Source organism: Phocoena phocoena, chromosome 6, assembly GCF_963924675.1.
Source record: "Phocoena phocoena chromosome 6, mPhoPho1.1, whole genome shotgun sequence".
Classification (NCBI taxonomy): Eukaryota; Metazoa; Chordata; class Mammalia; order Artiodactyla; family Phocoenidae; genus Phocoena; species Phocoena phocoena.
The window spans coordinates 15,853,061-15,874,016 of NC_089224.1; the positions used below are offsets into that span (position 1 = coordinate 15,853,061).

General features: G+C 56.1%; 1 protein-coding gene across 1 annotated transcript in view; it reads left to right on the plus strand.

Moving 5' to 3' along the window:
- The window catches only part of PEBP4 (phosphatidylethanolamine binding protein 4), a 232,461-nt gene that overhangs the window by 201,271 nt on the left and 10,234 nt on the right, over positions 1-20,956 (plus strand). Inside the window, exons 5-6 of the mRNA XM_065879339.1 lie at positions 16,738-16,783; positions 18,984-19,097. Coding sequence (XP_065735411.1) covers positions 16,738-16,783; positions 18,984-19,097 — 160 coding nt within the window. The remainder of the gene's footprint in view (positions 1-16,737; positions 16,784-18,983; positions 19,098-20,956) is intronic.

Consider the following 20,956-nt stretch of genomic DNA (forward strand, 5'->3'; position numbering starts at 1 on the left):
ACTGCCTAATAACCACGACACCACCTCCGAGTGACTCACCTCACTTGTTTGCTCTCTGAGCCTTTCTAAAGATGCCTTTCCTACCACAGTGCCTCCTGCCGAGAGGCCAGGTATCGGGTGGGGGATGCTTTTTCTGCTCTGCATTGTCAGGGGGCGACTGTCTCCAAGGGGAGGGCACCGAAAATGGGAGGTTGGTCAGGGGCCCAGGAACCTACATTCCTGGGATCCTCTGCCCTCCTCTGACCCCAATTATCTGCAGATGGCCTGGAGGCAGGGCTGGGCCAGCGCCCAGATGGGAACACTGAGGCTGCAGGCTGACTCAGAGTTTCTTGCCACTGGCAGACCTTGTCATGATGGCCTGTGGCTCCTCTCTAGTCTCTGACCGAAAGACCACAGTTAGGCAGTTCCGGAACTCTAGGGAAAGAAAATTGGCCTGTCCCTCCATCCTCCAGGGTGTGGGGACTCTGATTCTGCCCATCCCACCTGCCTCAGATGCTACCGGCCACCCAAGGTCCCCTGGCCACCACCAGGGGCTTCTCCATGACAAGTGTATTGGATTGTTTACTTCCACTACCCATTTTATCCCAAGTGAACTCACGTTCCCCTGACAGCTTTCTACAATCAAATGGGGTAGGGACGGGACTCAAAGAACAACTTGAGTCTCTCAATGAGCTAATCCTGGGAACACAGGGGCAAGTATCTCTTTAAAAATATTTCCTGCATGGCAGGTCACACCAGCCTGCAGCCACAACACCCAGGGCTGTGATCTCACCAAGCTCCAGGAAGCCAAACAGGGTCAGGCTTGGCTAGTCCCAAGCAGGGAGACCGCCCAAGCGGAACACAGGTGTTGCTGGTGAATCGTCAGGCAAGCCCCTCCCTCCCGGGGTCTAGCTCTTCTCAAGTGAAGGAGCTGACACTGGGATGATTTGTGAGCTCCTATTGGTATAGGTGTGGGGCAGAGGAAGGGGGCGTGGCACAGTCAGCCGCTGCTAGGTGCCCTTTCTCTGCAGCCACGTGTTACGAGTGTCGACACTGTCCGTAAGAACCAGGGTGTATATGCTTCCTCCCTCCCCATCCCCTGCCCACTTCCTAAGGCTGGTCACTGTCAGGCATCTCCCTAGACTCCTCGGGGCGGTTTCAACCTGATAAGGGATGGAGGAGGAAAGGCAGCCTCCGAGGGGCTTCAGTAACCAGTGGGACCCCAACCCAAACAGCTGGGGGCTGTGGCTACCACGAGGCTCCAGACCTCAGCCCCCAGGACGGTCCCTTCTGGTTTGGGAACCAGTAAGGATAAAAGGGGTCCATTAAATGAAGGCAGTCATTAGTCTGTTTTATGAGCACACAGATATTCATTATACCCCAACCCCCGTCAGTAGAGGCTGCAGCAAAAGAGAGCTGGGGGGGGGGCCTTTTTTATTGCTGTAGATCCTGAGGGGGTTTCTCCCACAAAGGGAGCTCTGCTTCTGCTTCCCAGCAGGGGGTCCTGCCCAGGACAAGGTCAGTTGCCTCCACGCCCTGCCTGACTCTCACTCCCTTTCCTTCATCCTCAATCCTCCCTCCCCGCAGCCGCCAAGCAGCCCAAGGGGAGGGTCAAGCATCTCAAGGGGTAGGTGATAAGGGCCTGGGGCTTCTTGGGGATGAGGACGCCCTGGAAGGGCCCTGGCCTGGCAGCTGGGGTCCAGAAATATGGGCCTCCCCTTCCCCGCCAAGCACCACTGTCAGGTGGAGAGCTGATCCGTGCTTCTTCCAGGAAGCCCTCCCCGCCCCAGACTAGGCCCTCTGTAAATCCTCTTCTTAGCACTCATCTCACCTGTGATTTACCTCTTTCCTCTCGTGTCCCCGCCAGCCTGTAAGCCACCCTCTCACGGGCACAGCACTTGGCACCTAGCAGGAACTCAGTCAGTGTGGGCTACGTTGGCATTAGCCAGGAGCCAGGGCCGGTGAATTGGGGTAGAAAGAGGGACTTTCCCCTAGCCCCGATTCTTCTCTGCCTTCTCCCATAGCACGAATGATCTGACGGCCTGACCGCTTTCTCAAAGCCACAATCTGCAAGTAACTGAAAAACCATCCCCGTTGTCTAGACCGCACTCCCACTTACCTCCTAATTATTATCCCTTCACACAAATCCCACTGAGCAGCTGTCTGCCCCCTTCCTGAGGGGGTCACCCAGGGACGGCACCCAGCCAAGCCTGCTCCTCCAGAGCCAGCCCCTCACACAGGACAGGACGGCTGGTTCAGTAGGGCAGAGGGGGCGCGGGGGCTCACCCTCTCCCCCATCAGGGCCGGAAGCGCCCGTGGTAATAGGTTGGAGGCCACCCCGCTGGGGCAGGCCATCGAGGCTGAATGGAGCGTGGCCAGACCCCACAGAGAGGAGCGGGGCTGGAGCTGTCAGATTAGTCAGCGGCCGTTTGCTTTCATTGAAGGCCCCTCCCTCATGCACTGCAGCCTCGGATGCCAGGGCGATTAACTGCTCACAGCGAAAAGTTCCAGGGAGGAGTTTGTGTCGGCTCCTTGTGGCATAGCCTAGGGATTGGCCTGGCATCCCAGAACCCCAGACTCCCAGGGTGGAAGGCCTCTGAGGTCCTGCCACATGGGTTAGGGCTGGAAGGAGGCAGGCTGAGCCCCAGCCCCAGAAGGCTCCGGAGTCAGCAGCTGTGAAAACCCCTTAACCCCTCTTTGGGTTTTTTCTCTGCTGTCACCTCGTCCCCTTTCCTCCCATCTCCTCATAGCCCTGGGCACTGTCACCTGGAATTGCCGGGCCCTCCTCAAGTTTGTGCAAAGACCCATTTCAACACACTTTGAGACCGATGATGACTCCAATCGGGCCGGCAGCCAAGCACCACAACTGCCCCGGGCCCAGCTCTCCACCTGCCGGGGAGGAGGGTGGGTGCCGCTTCCAGAGGCAGCCAGGGTCCTCTGCACAAACCTCCCCATTGGCCTCTGGGGCTCAGCTGAGTGGCCCTAAACAGGTGACACCCACTGAAGGTACAGCGTAGTGACCCAATTCACTGGGCCTTGCCAGAGAGGACCGTAGATCCCCCTTCCTCTCCCTGGGATTATGTCAGTTTCCAAGCATTCCAGAGACGGATGGGACCAGATGTGAGGCCAGGGTGGAGTGGAGTTTACTGACCTCACTCTCTGTTGTTTTCTCACTGTGATTGCCAAGCTCCCCAGATTGGCATCTGCCTGCCGGGCACTGTAAAAGGTGACACAACAGAATGAGAGCAAGCCCTGGTCCCAGCTGACAACTGCTCGGCCCCAGTGGGCCATGTTCACTGCTCCCTTGGCCTTGACACAGGCAGGCAGGCCCACCGCGCCACCCATGGCGTGGCCAAGGAAGACGAGGGCAGCCTGGCAGCTGGTCGGGGATGGCAAGTTTGCACGGGCATCTGTGAAGAAAGAAAGCTGAGGGAGGCACGTGACTGCAGCCCTCCTGCTGGGACCAGACCCCCCCTCCCCCCGAGGAGACCCCGACCTGCCACCTGCACCTCTCACACACCCTCCTCTGGTCCTCAGACTGCAAGAAAGAGCAAGGCTCTCTTACCTCCTCCTTCCCCAGAGATTTCTAAACACCTGGGCCGGGGGGGGGGTGGGGGGGGGGGGGGGGGGGGGGTGGGGTGGAGGGACTACCCTGGTGTTCCTGTGATTAGGACTCCGTGCTCTCCCTCCGTGCACTGCCAAGGGTCCAGGGGGGTTCAAGCCCTGGTTGGGGAACTAAGATCCCACAAGCCGTACGGAGCGGCCCCAAAATAATAATAATAAATAAATAAACACCTGGGGAATAAACATTCCCCCTCCTCAAATAGAGTCGGGAGTGGGGAGCATCATGGGGGGAAGGAAGCACCAGTGGGTGTGTATCCAACACCCCGTGGAGCACCCAGCAAACAGCGCACCCAGATGTGGCTACATGGGTCCCCCTCCAGCAGGAAGGGCTGCCTTGCCTAAGGCCAGAGACTCAAAGGCTCAGAAAAGTGAGTGACACCACCAAGACTCACGGACTGGGCCTGCTTTTCGTGGCTCCAAGCAGGGGTGCAGGGAAGAAGGGTGCACACCAGGCCTCATGTCTCCCGGTCCCGGCCGGGGCCCCAACCACTCCCCACCTCCTGCGATCGCCCAGGAGCCCAACCAGTCTGAACAATCTGACTTGAGAGCTGGGGCCATCTCAGCACCTAAAGGTCAGCCAGGTGCTGCCCAGGGAAGGGTGATCCCACGGGGGCTCCCGAGCCTGGGAGAGACCTGAAATGGGATAGTTTCAGGGACAAGAGTTCAGGTGGCTCCCACCGGTGCTGCCACCGCAGTTCTGATGAGGAGTTCCCCAACCAGGGCTTGAACCCCCTGGACCCTTGGCAGTGCACGGTGGCAGAGCCCAGTCCAGAGACCCCAGGGCGCTGAGAGCAGGACGCTGCCGCAGCGCTTCTCAGACTTTACGGTGCGTGCGCGTCACCGCAAGTTCTTGTTAAAAGAAAGATTCTGATTCACGTTACGTCTGAGGCGGAACCCGAGATTTGCATTTCTAACAAGTTCTCACGTGATGCTTCTGCGGCTTTGAGTAGCAAGGGGCTAGAGGACTGGGGCCAAGTTCACTGTCAGTCCCTCCGTAAAGAGCAAGATGTGATTTGAATGAGACTTAAGACTGTTTCTGCTTATCACCCTTTCTAAGGAGCACGGGGGTTTCACGGAGCCTCCAAATCTTCCCAGCATCTTCCCTTGCTCAGAAGTCCTGATCCCCAGGCTTCCTTCCAGAAAGTCCCTCGCTCCTTCCTTCCTTCTTCCCTCCCTTCCTTCATTCCATTTCACAAGGCAGCCCCAGGCCTGGGCCCTTTTGGTGGGGAAGCAGGGAGAGGCCCCAAAGTACAGATTATGCCTTGGAGCCAAGTATGGAACAAAACATAGGACAAAGGAGGGAGACAAAGCAGAGAACAGAGCCCAGGAGCCTGACAGAGGACCTGCCAGCCTCTGGGGCCTGGATTCTCTAGGACAGCCAGCATCTCATAGACGGTACACGGGGAGGACAGAGTAGCCCAGAGACAGTTGGCCATTTCCTGGTGGGCGATAGAGGGCAGGATGGTATGGGAGGGGTGGATGGAGTCTTAGGCAAGAAGAGAGGAGATGGAAGGACCAGGCGGGCCAGGGTCCAGAGGACACTGCTGAGCCAGGCACCCTGAGAAGCCTCCTTGGCTGTCGGTGAAGGTGGTCCCCACACTGTGAGCCTGGGGGAGCCCCCATGTAGCTCTCACGAGCACCCTGGGATCGTTCCAGATGCCAGCACTCCCTGACCACTCACAAACCCTGGGGTACTACTCCCCAGGCCGGGGAGGGGCTAGGGGGCTGCTGGGCCCCCTCTGTCCAGCTGGAGTTGGGGAGCAGAGATCTCGGCAGATCACCTCCTCCCAGTTTATTGGTCCTCCCCAGCTCCTCCTGGCCTCTTCTGGGGTTGCAGCCACCCAGCCAGAAAGACTAGATGCTGGAGATGAGAGATGCAAGGCGATAAGAGTGGGCCTGAGGAGGTAGCCCTGCAGCTCCCTCCCCTCTGGCTGGGCTGCAGTCTCTCAAGCCCTGTTTGTTTTGGGGATTCGTGGGCAGTGTTTCCTAATTGTTTTGCTGCTCCAGGGAGAGAGGGCAGGTCAGCCTGCAGCGTCCTACCACAGCAGAGGCAGGAGGGCAGGAGGGCAGGGACAGGGACACCTCCACTCCTAGCCGACCTCCTCTCCTGCCAGGGCTCCCCTTCCTTCCTGCATCCCCAGCCCTTTGGGGCTCACACTCCGGAGGGTGGACAGAGAACAGCTCAATTCTTACTCGCAGCCCTCAGTCCTACTCAGCCATCTCTTTGTCCTAGTCTTCTGCCTGGAGATTCCCACACCCACTTCTCCTAATCCCACGGTCCACGCTTTAGCCTTGCCCTGGCCCCCTTCCCCAGTGCCCTGCAGCTGGCAGCTCCCTTCATGCTCCACCCCTGACATACCCACCAATGAAAGGCTGCCTGCGAGAGGGAGTGTGTGTGAGCACGTGTGTGTATGAGTGCCTGTGCAAGCGTGCACACGTGAGTGTATGTGGATGCATGTTACGCGTATACGCATGAGCATGTGAGCATGTATGTGTATGTGAGTGCATGTTGTATGAGCGTGTGTGTGTGTGCGTGTGAACACGTGTGTGAGCGTGCCTGTAAGTGTGTTGTGTGTATATGTGCGTTGCATAAGTGTGCGAGGTGGAGGGCCCTGTGTGTGTGACCGTGTATATGTGAACGTGTGTGAGCGTGTATGTGTGAAAGCGTGGGGGGGGCATGTGTGCATACGTGTGTAGGTGGAGAGGTGTATGTGAGTGTGCATTGACTAAGCGTGTTGTGTGTGTAGTGAGAGCGTGTGTGTGACTGTGTGGACGTGTGAGCGCGTCTGAGCGTGTGGAGGCTGTGCGTGAACGTGTGCGTGACTGTGGACATGTATCTATGTGAGCATGTGAGGGCATGTGTGAGTTGAGGGGTGTGCGATCATGTATCTGTAAGTGTGCGCGTGAGTGCACGTGTGTGTGTGAGCGTGTGTGCATACATGGGGGGTGCTGGGAGTGTGTGGATGTATGTGGCTGTGAGCACGTGTGAGCCTGAGTGAGCGTGACTCGCTGTTTCCCCTCCCCTGGCTCTCACCCCTCCCCCCGCCCCCCTTCTCAGCCCCGCTCTGCCCTAGAGGGAACCGAAGACCTCTAGTCTCTCTCCCTCCTGCTCCCACCAGGGCTCAGCCCCGCCCCAGCTCCAGCTTCTCCTGTCTCACCCCACCCCACGCTGCTCCGCTCCTTCACACCAGTTTTGGAAAAGTCATGCCACTGCTTTGCTTCCCTTGCTCCCATCAGCAAGCACTTTCTGGCCAGTTTCCCACCTGACAGCCGAGCCAGCAGCATCCTACTTCCTCCCTCATCCTGGATCCTCTGTCGGACCCCTGTGGCTCGACCCCCACCCCAGCCCCCGCCTCCTGTCCCTCCTCCGGGGGCCCTCGTCTCTGTCGGCGAGTGGGTGTGTGTCTCCACGGGGTGGGGGAGAGAAAGGAGCAAGAGAAGGAAGGAGGCCAGGCGCAGACGGTGTCATTAGGAGATACTAATGCCCCTCATCAAGGCATATTAATAAACATTATGTGCCACGCGCTCTGCGCACCCTGGCTGAGTGCAGGCCCAGCAGGACGGGCCCCACGTTTACAGCTGAGTAACTGCCGAGCCCACGGCACAGCCATTAGCCTCATGAGGTTGACCCTGCCAGGAGGCTTCCTGGGCCCGTCACAGCTCGCGGGATGGGTTCTGAGGGCGGACTGACGGAGGCTGGGGGCAGTGTCCCCCCACTAGCCTGGGCAGCAGTGGCCTCACGCCTCTCCTTCCTCGCTGAGCCCGGGGAAGGGAACCATCATGACCCTTACCCGCAGATGGCACCGTGGGACTTCAGACTATCCCATTTCCTAATTTCATCTCCATGAGTCTGTGAGGAAACCAGGGCAGGTATCATTATCACAGCCACTTTCCAGGTATGGAAACTGAGACGCTGGGAGATAGTGTCATTCTCAAAGTCGTGCAGCTAATTGGTAATGACATTGGACTGAAGCCCAGGTCGCCCTTTGGAACGGCTGTGTTAACAGCTCAGTCACGGATCCAGTGGGGCTGCTTTTAACCAGATGGCAACATTTCCCTGGTTCTTGCAGCGCCAGAAGCCAGACCACGAAGCTCAGCTCCCTCAGCAGGACCAAGGGTCTTCATCCTCCCACTGGTGGTGCTGGCGGCAGGGGTGGGTGTCCTGAGTGTCACCGCACCTTAGTGGGAAATGGGCTGCGAGGCGGGGAGCGGAGTGATCTAACTTGCGTAAAGGTGCTGGCGGAGGGCTTCCCTGGTGGCGCAGTGGTTGAGACTCCGCCTGCCGATGCAGGGGACACTGGTTCGTTCCCCGGTCCGGGAAAATCCCACATGCCGCGGAGCGGCTGGGCCCGTGAGCCGTAGCCGCTGAGCCTGCGCGTCCGGAGCCTGTGCTCCGCAACGGGAGAGGCCACAACAGTGAGAGGCCCGCATACTGCAAAAGAAAAAAAAAAAAAGGTGCTGGTGGAATGCTTGCCACGTTGTAGGCGCCACACAAGAGGTGGTTCCCCTTTCTTTATGTACTGACCACTATGTCAATATTAAATTATTGAACCCTGAGGAGGTTTGAGCAGGCGGAAGGCTGAATGTATTTGTTTTTGAGCATTGCAGTCCTGTGCTGTCGCAGGGTGCAAAACTGGCTACTCACTGTGACAACCACAATGGTGTTTAAAATTACATAAGGTATTATCTGTGTGTGTGTGTGTGTGTGTGTGTGTGTGTGTTGAAGAACATGAGAACTAGTGTTTTAATAAGATCGCTATCCAAAATAGTTAAGATGAAAGGAGTTGGGGAGCTAAAAATATAAGATCCAGGAGATCAGGGAAATGTTCTTATGAAAATATCCAATTCCCTACGTGATTCCAGGTAAATGAGCCGTTCCGGCAACCTGTTGTTGGTCCTGAAAGCTTCAGCGTTCGTTCCGTGTGTCTGGAAATGGCAGCCTTTAGCCTAAGCTGACACTGATGTATAATAGTTATATTTAGCTATCACCTCATGATATTTGCTCTCAATCTATCTTAATATTTCTTGGCTATTTCTAAGTGGGACAAGTTTAATAAGACCATATGTTGTGTTCTTTATTCCTTTTTTCCTTTCCACCCTCTTCCTAACCCCACCTAGATGCTACGTCCTGAGAATGGGTGACCTGTGACAGGCCAGGGTCAAAGAGGGGTGGGTCCACCATCTCCTGAGGTCCAACCCAGTCTCTGAGCTTCAGCTACTGGGAGTAACTAAGGCACGTTTCCCCAAGCAGATGGGAGTCCGGCCAACGCAGACCCCAGAAGGGACCAGGGGCTCAAAGCTGACACCTGCGTGACGAGGAGCTTTGGGACCCAGATGCAAAGAAGGGAGCCCTGGTGTTCCCAGGGCAGCTATCTCTATGCAGAATGATCCAGGGGATTCTTTTTCTTTCCAGTTATTTTCTTCTGTGTTTTAAATTTTTTCTACAATGAACATGCTATCCTTTAATGATCTAAAACTGAAAAAGTTACGGTTTGTAAAAGGGATGGGTTGGGGTTCAGGGGTCCCAGGCGCACCTGTTCTGAGTGAGGCCATGGTCGCAGGGTTCAGCTCCATCCAGCCCTGACCTGCCACATATGGGCAGTGTCCCAAAGCTGACCCCACCCAGATTTGTGCTTGACCGGAGAGGCAGCTGACCAACCCCCTTTGATGATGCTCCTGGGATACAGTTGCTGAGCATTTGGAAGACAGAAAGAGTCTTGCCTGGGGTCTGTGGGCCCAAAGTTTGGTTTGCTGATGGCTGCAATTCTCAGAAATCAGAAGCGCTGCCTGCCATTCAAGCCTAACCCCAGCCTACATCTCCAGCCTCAACTCGAGCTTCTTCCAGAGCCACCTGTTCTTGTCACACCTTGTTGACATATTTATAGATTGTTTATGCAGTTTCCTCAAGGTAAACTGCCCCTCCCCTCCCTATCCTGTCCACCGGAAAACTCTTACATACCCTTCAAAGCCCGGATCGAGTACAGCCCCCTTTCAGTAGCTTTCCCTGATTACTACTCCCAAGCAATTACAATTTCCTTCCTTTCTGCTCCTTCAACATTTCCTATAGACTGCAATTATTTAGACCTATAATACAGTTATTTCTTTATTGATGTATCTGCCCCACTATACCATGAGTTCCTCAATACCATAAAATGTGTCTTAATTCATATTTCTTATTTTCAATTTCACAGGGGTTCTCATTAAGTGATTCATTTATCTACCCATCTCCCCAGCCATCATGCCTCAGGGCTAACCCTATGCTAGATACTGTCACATACACACAGGTGCAAGACACGGTGGCTTATCTGGGAACCACTCATATCTCCATATGGCCTGGAACAAAGGGCTTAGACAACCTGTACTTGTTAGACCACAAGCAACCTTGACCCTGGCCTTGGGAAATCTTGCCTCTTCACCCAGTGTTATGGAGAGTGGTGAAGCTCCTCCCATCTGGGTAACTACTTACGCCAAGAAGCAGACCAGCAACACCCCGCCTCACCCCAACTCATTTTGGCATCTGGAGACCCAGGGAAGTAACTGACTCCAGATCTGAAGCCAAACTAGGAATCAAAACCCAAGGGTCCTGTTGCCAGTTGGTGCCAAATACCAGGATCTCCCGGCCATCCATTGGTGTCTTCTAAAGATGGTGCAGTCCATCTTTAGAAAACGCCACGCAGTCCACCACCCATGAAGGTGCCAGGAGGAGACTGTCAGGTCTTTGATGTTGACACTTCTTGAGGGAAACCAGTGCACTAAGTAATTGGCCATCCTACACCCTGGAGTCTGGGAGCACTTGGCTCCCAGAAGGGCTCATGTCTGTGCCTCCTTCTCACCACTTCCCACGGATTCCACTCCACCCGCCTTGGTGGCCGGCCCCCCGTTTTCCCAGCCCCAGGGCAAAAAAGCAAGCCATAGTTTTAATTGATCGCAGCCTTTCCCTTGGGGCAGGCACAGTCTCCGGGGCTGGGTCCTCTCCAGGTGGGTGTTAGGCGGCCCGGCAGCCGCAGCCCCTGGAGATCTCAGAGCCCAGGAGCTGTCAGTGCCTTCCACTTACTTACCCCTTGTGCACTGCAGAATCCACAGATTGCTGGGTAGCACTTTCCAATCTTGTGCCTTTTCCTAGATCCTTTGCCACTTGGCAGCTTGCAGGCAGCTGTGTAAAACAGCAGGGAGCTCTCTCGTTTGGTGCCAGTGTCAGAGAGCCTGGAACTCTGTCCTATTTTCCCCATTTTCCCCCCAAGTTTTGCTCGCTGTTTTGCTCATTTCTCCCTCTGCTCTTCCTCGTCTCCATTACACCCTTCTGCGTCTCACATTTCCAGTTCAGGACTCTCCCGATGCCCCCCACCCCACCCACCCAGAGATCAAAAAGTACAACTTCCCACTCTGGCTGAGGTTTGAAGCCAGGCGGGAGAAGTGATTACATCCTCCCGCCCAGACGGAAAGAGGTGGATGAAGAGATTAAATCATCTCCCTAACACTCAAGGAAATGTGCTGCTAACCCTCTGCTCGAGGGGTCAGCAAGCCCGAGTACCTGGGGCCTTCACATAAGCCCAGGTGGGCGGGCAGTTGCCTGGAGGTAACTGAAGGGAAGTGAAGAAACTGGGCCAGCCTCCCAGCCAGGCCCAGTGCTGAGCCAGGCCCCTTCCCCACCCTCCAGACCTCACAATCCAAGTCTTACCTAAGGGGTTCCCCAGCCCGGGGGAGGGACATCTCTGGACCCTTCATTCTCAGGGAATGTAGCTATCTGGCTGTCCCCAAGGGGACAAGAAACGAAAGATCAAGGTGACTTTCATCTAGTTGGCTCATCTGTTTGTGGTTTTCCAAGGGCTTAATATATCAGGGACCAATTCTGTCAGGGAACTCTAGGGTCTGGCCCGGGAGGGCAGAAGGATCCAGGTCCAGACAGCAGCAGTGAGGTCTCATCAGAAGAGGCCAGGACCAAGAGTCAGCTGCCTAGGACACCTTGGACAAAGCCTTTACTCATCTCTCCATTCATCCCACAGGTGTTTATTGGATCCTTACTGTCTTAGCTTGGGGTCCCCCAGAAGCAGAGCCTGAGACAAGGATATCAGTACAAGTAGTTTACTTAAAAGGGGACACAAGAGAGCACCAGTAAGGCAGTGGGTAAGACAGGAAAAGGAAGGCACCCAAGGAAGGTTCATGAGCAAACAAGTTTCACTGGGGGTACCTGGAGCACTTACGCACCAGTTCCCATCAGCCATTGGTTAAGAGCTGCTGCCAGGGAACATTAACGCCCCAGCACACCTGTCCTAATGCACAGGGGGTGAAGTGAGCTCGGGACACCAGTGCTGGCCCTGGGACCAGGAGAAGCAGATTGAAAGTGGAGCCGGTGAGCCAGAGGATGGGCCAGGGCATGGATAACATCTACTACCCCTACTATGTGCAAAGCATCCTAAGGGCTACAAAGATGGAGAGGATATAGTCCCTGACCTTGAGAAGCTGAAGCTTCTCTGGGTTTCTCTCCAGTCAAATGGGGAGACCGATCTCTGCCCATCCCACGCAAGGGCTGCTGTGAGATCTATTGGTTGGACAGTGCCCTGGAGAATAAACCCTGAAAGCTCATTACAAATGTAGGAAGGGGGGGGTCGGGGAGGCAGCTCCCAGCTTCCAGCACTGTGCTCTTTACATGCTCTGAGACAAGCCACTCAGAACAACTCTGGTGCGACAGTCTGCACCGCCCTGGTCCAAGAATGGAGTTGCTGTGATTCTCTGTTGAACCTCAGCTTTTCTTAAGCATCTCATGTGCCAGTTCCAAACTAGCTTAACAAGACCCAATGGGTTCTTTTTTATATATATATTAATTTATTTATTTTATTTTTGGCTGTGTTCGTCTTCGTTGCTGCGTGCGGGCTTTCTCTAGTTGCGGTGAGCGGGGGCTACTCTTCCTTGCGGTGCGCGAGCTTCTCACTGCCGTGGCCTCTCTTGCTGCAGAACACAGGCCCTAGGCGCATGGGCTTCGGTAGTTGCAGCACGTGGACTCAGTAGTTGCAGCACGTGGACTCAGTAGTTGCAGCTCGCAGGCTCTAGAGCGCAGGCTCAGTAGCTGTGGTGCGTGGGCTTAGCTGCTCCGCGGCATGTGGGATCTTCCTGGACCAGGGCTCGAACCCGTGTCCCCTGCATTGGCAGGCAGATTCTTAACCACTACACCACCAGGGAAGCCAGCAATGGGTTCTTGAGGTGGGAGAGAGCTGGAAAAGAAATCTCGTGTTCTATAAACCAGGAAGTTCCTGCCAAGGGTCCATAGAGTTGACATTCTTCTCCACAATTAGAATAATTTGTGCTAATTCCCATGCCAGGAAGTCCTGGACACACACATGCACGTGTACATACACGGATGCACACACGGACGCACACATCGGGCACCAACTTCTAAGAAAAAGGAGAGACTGTCTTATATCCTGAGCATTTAAGGGTCTGATTGGGCAATTTTGTGCCCCTTCCTCCCCTCTCCTTGCTAAGAGGGTGATGGGTATCGGGCTCCCCATTTCCAGAGGATGCTGATAAGGAAAGGAGATGCTTTCCCAAGGCCACCGAGTCCCTGTGTCTTAGAAGGGCCCAGGACATCCTCCCAAAACACACTGACCAAACACCTCCAGTGCTTCTGTCCTGATTCCTGAAAAACCCATCCTGGGCTTCTCAGTGGTCTTGAGGATTAGAAATCCAACTATTTTTATACCGTTTGTCATTTAGGTCATTATTTCCTTTTTTAAATCAGCATTTAGACAAGTTGCTTTTGAAGACGTCCACCTGTCTTAGCTACAGTAAGGGAAAGGAAGTTTTTTCTGTGCCTGGTGCCCAAGACGAGCAGCTTACCTGGGGGCTGGGGAGGGGGTGGAGGTGAGGCAGCCCCTCCCCTCCTGAGGCTCTCCTGCTAAAGCTCTGCTCTGCTCAGACTTGACAGGTATGGGGTCTGGTCCTCAAATGCTGGGCTCATAGCCACCCTCAGGGCACTTCCCTCAGCCCAGTCCCCCTGGGAAGTGCTCTGAACGATAGATTTCCCCCTCTTGCCTTCAAAATGTCCCTGAGGGCTTCCCTGGTGGCGCAGTGGTTGAGAGTCCGCCTGCCGATGCAGGGGACACGGGTTCGTGCCCCGGTCCGGGGGGATCCCGCATGCCGCGGAGCGGCTGGGCCCGTGAGCCATGGCCGCTGGGCTTGTGCGTCCTGGGCCTGTGCTCCACGACGGGAGAGGCCACAGCAGTGAGAGGCCCGCGCACAGCAAAAAAAAAAAAAAAAAAAAAAAAAATGTCCCTGAATCTCTCCTGTCCCCAGAGGCTTCCAGTTTTCTAAGGTGACTTCAGGCTACATGCGACACACCAAGCCACGAAGATGTTTTAGGAGACCTCACGTTTTCACATGGGGTGAGGGGAAAGGTAGGCCACTTCCACAGCAGCCCCAGACCTCTGGGTAATATCTGTGTACGTTAATAATGGTCTTCCCCAGAACGCCTCCTAGAGGAGGGATGGGATGGTCATGATGTCCTAGAAGAGGCACAGGTCAGCACTGCAGGTCCAAGGTCGAAGGGCCTGGGGGCCCCTCCTCCTGGAACATTCTGGGATTCTCCCACTCACTGCTCGTAAGTCTCTGGACAAGTCGTCTGACCTTGGGGACTCAACTTTCTCACCCTTTGGCTTTAGTTTCCTGAGTCCCCCACCAGGTATTGATTCTGCGGTAGAAATTTTAGGCCCCCAAGGACAGACCAAGGAGGGAAGATTTATGGCCCAGAGGGAGCTTCGTCAATATTCAGCCCAACGCGGGTACGTACCAGCCGTGCTGACCACACTCAGGGAGCCCTTCTACGGCCTGGGCCTTCCCCAGAGCCTTCCCTCCGTGCTCTTCCTTCCAGCAAGGACCAGCACCTGTCCATGGGACACGCTCCGGAGAGACCCTAAAGGCTCTCAAAGCCATCAGTGCCCTCTGCTCGGGGCCCAGCGGCAGCTGTCTCAGCTGAGCTCAGGGGCAGCGGGCAGGGGAAGGCAGGCAGGCAGGGCCGCCAGCTCTACCGACGAGTCCAAGGCTTTGCGTGTGTCTTTGCCAAGCTGGCCCCAGTCGGGGAGAAAAGACTCCCGAGTGAAAGGGAGGGACGGAGAGCCTCCCCACCCTGACCAAGGCTGCCATCAGACTTTCCACACTGCTCTGACCTCAGGGGCCCAGGGCCCATCCGCACCCTCAAACCCTCCCTGCGCTCACACCAGGAGAGAGGCCTCTTTATCACTCTGGGTGGGACCCGAGCCTGTGGGGAATTGAAAAGAAACAGGCAGCTTAGGTTGCTATTGTTTTGTTTAAACAAACCGCTGGCCGGGATGACTTGGAAAGGAATGAGGGGGAGGCTGGGAGCGCAGAGGAGGCCCGGCCGGGCTGGGCTGGGCTTCACAGACCTATTTGGGGAGAGTGGCTGCGAGGCCTAGGGCCCTCCCCGCCTCTCCTGGGAGAGAAGGGTATCCAGGGGAGGGGCCTCCGCACCCCCCACCCGCCCCGTCCTGGCACCCCAGTGCCCCCTGGCCACACCCCGGCCTGATACTGAGGGGAAGGGGGCTGTGCTGGGAAGGCCAGGCAGAGGGAGCGTGCTCTGCTGCGTCTGACGGGCTCCTGGATGCTCCTGAGCAGGGGGAGGGAAGGGGCAGGGATGTCAAAGGACGTGAAGGAAACAGAGGGAGGGGGGCTCAAAGTGGGGGGGGGGGGTCCGTCCTTCTGCAGTCTCCTGCCCCTCCTCCGACCAAAGGTAACCTAGATGGACACAGAGGAGCCTGGGGGAGAGGGACGTTCTGGAAAAAAAGGCCCGAAGGGGGCTTCCCTGGTGGCGCAGTGGTTGAGAGTCTGCCTGCCGATGCAGGGGACACGGGTTCGTGCCCCGGTCCGGGAGGATCCCACATGCCGCGGAGCGGCTGGGCCCGTGAGCCATGGCCGCTGAGCCTGCGCGTCTGGAGCCTGTGCTCTGCAACGGGAGAGGCCACAACAGTGAGAGGCCCGCATACCGCAAAAAAAAAAAAAAAAAAAGGCCCAAAGTGAGAAGAGCCGGAGGGCAGGCTGCAGCCTAAAGGGGAGAATGGTGGGCGAGGGGCTTACATTTGGTAAAAAGTCAAGCACACCAGGGTTTGGGTCACACAGGTGACTCAGAATCTCCACAGAGAACTGAGAAGAAACCTCATGCTCCCCCACCCCCATCGCCCCCCATCTCCACCCTTAACACCTCTCTCGAGGGGAAGGAACAGGGGCTGCACCACAAGGGCTCGGTGTAAAGGTGGCCAGGGCACACTTAGGTGTTGGCAGAATCAGTGAAGAGCCATGCTAATCACCATCATTAAGGCTATGAAACCCCACACCGAGGGGCCGCAGGACTCCCTGGCATGGCACCCTGAGCTGTGGCATAAAACCAGGGCCCCAGCTCCAGTGCCTTTCATCTGAGCATCTCTGGGTCCTGCACAAACAGTAATTAGCACCCGTGTCCCCCCGCCCACACCCCGGGATCACCTCATGATCCCACAGACACTGAGCAGAGGGGAGAAGGGAGGGAAGGGGGAGGAAGAGAAAGAGGGAAACTGAAGCTGTCCCACCGGCCCAGGGTGCTGGGCTGAGTCCGGTCGAGGCTGGGGGAAGTAGCTGCCTCCGAATCAGGGAGTCCGGCCTCCTCCGGCCCTTCCTTGCCCTTCTGGCTGCTCAGGCAGCCGTTGGCCGAGTATTCTGAAGGCCCCAAAGAGAACCCGAGAGGATGGGCAAGCAGTGAGGATGGTCAGCCCCGCCCTAGATCTCACCAGACCCCACAGGCCCCAGAGGTGCGTCCTGAGCCCAGCCTGGGGGCACAGATGGTGAGAGTGGGGCAGCCCTTCTGGAAGGGTCCTGTCAGGCTCTCCAGAGATCAGGGGTCCATCCCTCGCCACCAGGCCACCCTCAGCAATGTTTGCACCTGTCCTCTCTCCCCAGACCCGCAAGGTACCATACCAAACCCCACGGCCCGTTCTGGCAGCATCCCCCAGGACAGCCAGACAGCTTCCTCCTCTTCCAGCCTACTCCCTCCGAGAGAAAGAACTCAGCAGGGCCCACCTGGACTAAGTGTGATGGCATGGCCTCCTGCTGCCCCAGGAGTAACCCTCGCCTGTGCCTGTCTCTTATTTTCAGGGCGCTGACGTGAAGAAAGGGAAGATTCAGGGCCAGGAGTTATCACGTGAGTAAGACCCTCCAGCGCCCCTTCCCCCCAGCCAGGGCAGTGAGGGTGATCACAAGAATCACAGCGATACAACTTTATGTGGACGCTTCACAGTGTGCAAAGCGCTCAGCCAATAGTTTACTTGGACGTTCTGATCTTATCTTCACAACTGCCTTTTAAGGTCGCTGCCATCAATATCTCCATTTTAAAGAGAAGGAAACTGAGGCACAGAAGCACCTGCCCCATGTCACACAACCAGTAAGGAATGGAGCCCACAGTAACCTGCAGGGCTCCGCTGGGAGAGAACCCAGAACTAGAACCGCCCCCCACTCCATGGGATTGGCAGGTAGCTCTCTTTCCCCTGCCCCAGTCCCACCGTGTGGCTGCGAGTGGCTGCGTGGACCTCCCTTTTCTCTGATGCCCTCCTCTTCCCACCCCCATTCTCACCATCAGCTCCCCACCTCCCCTCCCCCTGGGATCCCGCCAGCAAGGGCATGCCCTCCACTCAACTTGAAGGGGATGCTCAGGTGGTGAGCTGGCCTCTGGCAAAGGGTTGAGCAAGAAAAGCCAACCGAGCCTCATGGTTCTGTAAAGCAACGCAGACTCGGGCACCAGATGGGCCTGGATTCAAAGCCCAGCTCCACCACTGACCGTCGGCCTGACCTCACCTCTCAGAGCCTCAGTTTCCTCATCCAGAAAATGGCCGTGACACCCACCTTACCAAGTTGTGGTGAAGATTAGGGAGATGTCACAGGGAAAGCACTTAGCCAGGACCTGGTCCTGAGACGTGGCTCAGCAAGTGTGTCCCCCTTCCCTTTCTCCTCATCCCTACTTCTGGAGGGAGACCTCTTCAGGAAAGCCCTAGTACGACGGGGTTGCGTCTCTATCTCCCCCGAGGATAAATTCTCAGCTGCAGAGAACCACACGCTGGTTGGCAGTGTTTGTAAAAAAGCATCAGTTTACCCACATGTACACACACGCTGACAGAGACCCTCCAAAACAGCCTCAGTTCCCATGCCCGTCGGCTCCGCCAACACCTGCACCCGCCCCAGCGGAGACCCCAATTCACACAAATTCACATGGCTCCTGGCACACCCTGTGCTGTTCTCATTCTGCGGGCGTGCACGCACACACACACACACACACACACACACACACACACACACACACACATACATCAGCTCTGCAATGCAAAAACCCAGGGAGAAATGAGTAGTCTGGAATTCCCCTGGCTGTGGGCACTCCGGAGGCCCCAGTGGCCAGCAGTGCACCATGAGGAACGCTACCACAGCTCTGAGCAGCAAGTGTTTCTTGTCTAACGATCAGGAGAGGGAGGGAGCCACAGTGTACCGGTACTCCCTCCCCCCAGCATTCTCCTTGCAAACACTTCATCCCCACCCACCCCCAGGAAGATGCTTGGCTCCTTGGAAAGGGAGATGAAGGGAGCAAAGCGGAGGGGGGGGGGGGGGGTGGAGGAAGAGGCCCACGCTCGGCCTGCAAAACCCCAAGGCCCTGCATAGACTTGGGGGAAGGATGAGAGATGTCCCCACCCCGCATCGCCCCCGAAAAAGAGTACCTCCCGCACAAAGAGCGAAAGGAAGGGAGATAGGCATTCTCCTCCGGAAGAGCCTGCGTCAGCTCCCGGTGCCCCGAGCACCCAGATCCTACAGCTTCCATGATCAAACCTTTGAACCGAGTCCCACCCACCCCCGTAACCACTTCCAGATCCTCCAGATCCAGCCAAGAAATTGGCTTCTTTGGGGATTGAGTTCATAAGGAAATGCTGAAAAAATAAATAAAAATCCCCTGCCAAAAACACTCGCAGAGGAAGATGAGTTTCTCTTGAGGGAGGACATCCATCAGGACAGACTAAAGCAAAAAGAGGACAACGCCAACACCCGCTGGCCCAGAAAGGCCCAAGAGCCCGGCCAGCACCCAAGACCTTCACCAGCCCACACTTCCTCCTCCCGCCACCCCAGATAATGTGCTTCTTAAATGAAGTTGCTGAAGATGAGATCCTGCCAAAGATAAATCCTAGTGGTTTGCAGTGGGTGGGACCCCAGGAGGGGTCCATGAAAAGGACCAAGAATGATTCTCTTTCCCCCTGCCCAGAATAGCCAGGAACCCCTGGGTACGGTGGGATGCGGAGCGGTGGGCTCCATTTTTCTGGATACCCTGGATACCCATGAGGGTGCTCTCTCATTTTTTCTACCCACAGCCTACCAGCCTCCTTCCCCACCAGCACAAAGTGGCTTCCATCGCTACCAGTTCTTCGTCTACCTTCAGGAAGGAAAGACCATCTCTCTCCTTCCTAAAGAAAACAAAACTCGAGGTAAGGCCTTCCCATCCTTCAAAGCCAGGATGAATTCTGGGGTGGAAGTGAATGCTTCGTGCATTCATGGGGAAGTCAGGACCTTGACCATACCCATGAGCCTTGGAGGTGGAGTCAAAGGGTGGTGTTTCTTGAGAATAAACGAGGATGAGTGTCTTCAAAGAGATGTTGGCATCAGATATGGTCTCCCCCTAGAAGCAAGTTCCATCGTCCTAGATGGTGGCTTCAGCGGGGTGGGTGGATCTATAAGGCAGAGTCCTAAAGGGAGTAACTGGAGCCTAAGAGAGAAGCATCTCCCCCAGTAGTTTCTTTTTTTTTTTTTTAAATTACTTAACTTATTTTTGGTTGCATTGGGTCTTCTTGTTGCGAGCGGGCTTTCTCTAGTTGCGCAAGCGGGGGCTACTCTTCATTGCAGAGCGAGGGTTTCTCATTGCGGTGGCTCCTCTTGTTGCGGAGCACGGGCTCTAGGCGCACAGGCTTCACTAGTTGTGGTACGCGGGCTCAGTAGTTGTGGCGTGAGGGCCTAGCTGCTCTGTGGCATGTGGGATCTTACCAGACCAGGGCTCGAACCCGTGTCCCCTGCATTGGCAGGCGGATTCTTAACCACTGCACCACCAGGGAAGCCCTCCCCCAGTAGTTTCAAATGGCACGTGCAGGCAGCTACCCCATACCACTTCTGCAGGTAATTGTACCCTATAGTTGAGTCTGATCTGGGCAAGAGGGCATGGAATGCCACCCTGCCGGTCTGTCTTCATTGGTCGTTAATTGCTCTGTGCCATCTCAGTGGTGGAGTGAAAACTTCCCCGGCCATGCCCCCTCCATTGGCTTCTCTGAACAGCCCTCCCGGCACTCTTCAGAGGACCCATTTCCCATACTTCCCAATGGCTAACTCAGGCTGCTTGGCCTTGGTCCTCCTACCACCAGAGCTGGGGAGCTGTGGAGCCCAGGACACCTGGCTCCTGCAATGCCGATGCCACAGGTGACTCACCTGACCCCGTGTGGGTCCCCTCTCTGAGCCTTAGGTTTCTCTTCAAGAAAGTGGGAAACGTAGTAATCCCTGTGCACTCTATGACCCACCCCACCTCCCTCCCCGCAGATAAGGGAAGGAAGGGAATGCGGAATGCACAAATGCCAACTTGGGAGCACAAAGGGCACATCCCGCAGGCTGACAGGAGGGTGGGTGGGTGTCATCAGCCATTTCCTCTTACCCAGTGACCCTAACCAACCTCCACCCACTGGGAAGCCGGAGAAGGTACTGTTACAAGCCTACTGCCCCAGGCCCCGGAGGAGAGGAGGGGAGCATGGAGCCCTTCAGATGTGCTGAGCAGGGGCCACCAATCACAGGGGGCTCTGGACTGCCCTAGAAGCGGAGTTGGTGCAACATTTCCACTGCCGAACCTTTCCCCAGGTGCCCCCCAGCACCTTGCCAATCTGTAAATCTGTTTAAATAGCTCTGCCAAAGACACCCTTTCAAGTCTGGATACAAAGAGAGAAAGGAAAGAAAAACGTATCTTGCCCAGGCAAAGATCAATTTCTCCAGTTCCCTGGGTCCCTGTCTCATCATGAAGCCCCTTCCGACAGTCCAAGCACTGTGATCTCGGGGGGCTGGAAACTAACACCTCAGCCCACGATGCTTCCCCACACGTGTGGGAGTCGCATAAACTAGGGCAGTACCTCCGATCACCACGTTAAATGTCAGGGTCACAACAGTCCCCTGAAGGCGCCTCCACAGGACCTTGTGCTCCCCGAGGGCGGGATGGAGGGGGAAGGAGCGTTAGGTGATGCCTGGAGGAGCAGTGAAAGGGGCAGAGGAGGAAAAGGGGTGTGTGCACCAGAAACCTTTTCCACCCCTGCCATGG